The sequence below is a fragment of the Nansenia antarctica genome (assembly GCF_963989245.1).
Source record: "Nansenia antarctica genome assembly, chromosome: 19".
Taxonomy (NCBI): Eukaryota; Metazoa; Chordata; class Actinopteri; order Argentiniformes; family Microstomatidae; genus Nansenia; species Nansenia antarctica.
Genome location: NC_137692.1, coordinates 25,735,757 through 25,737,801, shown reverse-complemented (window position 1 = coordinate 25,737,801; position 2,045 = coordinate 25,735,757). Strand labels below are relative to the sequence as shown.

General features: G+C 46.2%; 1 protein-coding gene across 1 annotated transcript; it reads right to left on the bottom strand.

Annotated features, from left to right (window-relative positions):
- Positions 1–1,177: 1,177 nt before the first annotated feature.
- Positions 1,178–1,810, bottom strand: LOC308174129 (claudin-4-like; the record flags this gene model as incomplete). Its single annotated transcript, XM_080549195.1, has 1 exon — positions 1,178–1,810. One exon carries the CDS (start codon positions 1,808–1,810, stop codon positions 1,178–1,180), a length of 633 nt encoding a protein of 210 aa, XP_080405321.1.
- Positions 1,811–2,045: the final 235 nt, after the last annotated feature.

Sequence of the window (2,045 nt, the reverse complement as noted above, 5' to 3'; positions counted from 1 at the left end):
ATTGTCTCCAAAGAGGCCTTTTATTAAGCCAAGTTACATGAGCGCAGAGAGAAATGAGCAGACCAATAAGCAAGAAGCAATAGCCCAAAGCAAGAAGCTCCCAACGATGGGTGGGACTCATATTTATAGAACTGTCCTTGGTCATGAGGTCACCATTCTTGGAAACCAATCATATTATACAAATCTGTGCTTACATAAGTTATGGGCCCTCCTGTCCATAGTCAGAATTATTCACTGCGCCACAGATCTTGGCCCATCCCTTACAGGAAGGAAATGGGCCTTCCTTGAGTGCTAGATGCACCTCTACTGTAGAGAGACTTACATCTCTCAGTATAACATGATATAAAACCACTACAGTTCTATATAGGAATTCTATTCTGACAGGACCCACTGATGTTTTAGGGAATGTTGCCTACTGTACATATATACTATATATACTGTACATATACAATCACACATGTTTGCAGAGAGCCAGAAGATGTTATGTTAAAATCCCCCATGATCATGACTGGATGACAGGGGAGGCTGGTGGAGGTAGAAGGTAGGAGGTCTCTACCTCCACCAGCCTCCCCTGCTAGACGACCATTGGATCCCAATTTTTAGCCAAATGAAAATCACAGTAATTGTATGAGTGTTCAAGAACAGAGAACTAAATGCATAAAGTTTGTTAGAGACGTTTTATTGTAGGTAGTTGATGTTTTGATATAACCAATAGATATTATTAACAAAATATTGAAATATTAAATGTGTGTTTGCAAAACTTACAGTGAAGTTACAAGCCACAATATATCAATCATATATACAGTGGAAATCTTTTCTCGCAGCATAGGTAATGCTGTTACATTAATCTTAAAAAAACAACAACATATGAACTCGGTAAGAAGAGAGGCTTCATAGCAGTTCAGTCTCAGTTCAATAAGGTGACCATACACAATACAGCACACTGTACAATACTCTCATTCCTCAGGCAAAAAGTCATTTCTTTCCACCTCCTGAAAAGTTTTCACAGAATCCATCCTCTATGATTCCAGATCACTTTAAAAAAATTGTCTTTGTTGTTGTTGTTGTTGTTGTTAAAGGGAAAACAATGATGCATAAATAGTACCAGTAGAGGGCACTTCTTTCAATTCACAATGATATGATCACAACGTATTTCCCATTTTACCAGTTGGCAAGCTCAAACGTAGGCTCTGCTGGTGGCTGTGGACCTCGCCTGTGAATATTTCACTGGGTATTCTTTCTCCTCTCTGGGGGGGCAGGAGCTCGCGAGGAGCGCCCCTCCCAGGATCAGCAGTGCCGCTGTGCCCCAGCCGATGTAGAGCGCCGCCCCCAGCTCCCTCCTCTGAGCATTAGTCAGGACGGGGTTGTAGAAGTCCCTGATGATGGTGTTGGCTGACCAGCAGACAGGGACCAGGAGCATGACACCAGCGATGATGAAGACTATGCCGCTAGTGATGGCCACCTTGGCCTTGGACGCCTCCTCTTCCACGAAGTTGGTGCACTTGCCCCCGGCGATGCCCAGCAGGACGCCGAGGCACGCCGCGATGATGGCGATGACCGTGAGAGCTCTGGCCGCCTGCAGGTCCTGAGGCAGAGCCAGGAGAGAGTCGTAGATCTTGCACTGCATCTGGCCCGTGCTCTGCGTCACACAGTTCATCCACAGGCCCTCCCAGATGACCTGGGCCGTCACGATGTTGGCCCCGATGAAGGCCGTGACCTTCCACATGGGCAGAGCACACACGATGATGGTCCCCAGGAAGCCGATGATGGCCAGGGCAAAGCCCAGCATCTGTCTTCCCATAGACACCATTGTGATGTCTTGGTTGTCTTCTGTTGTAGCAGTGAGTAAGCACAAATCAAAGGGTTGTAGAGGAGATTCAGGTCAGCTCAGCTCAGCTCAGCTCAGCTCAGCGCGTCGTAAAGCTTGATAATGTCTGTGTCACGTCTTCTCAGGTTATATATATCTCTCTGTTGAAAGGGTGGAGTTAACTACCTTCCCTTCTGACCTGAAACTAGTTGAGAGGGTAATTTTCCAGCCCAACCAG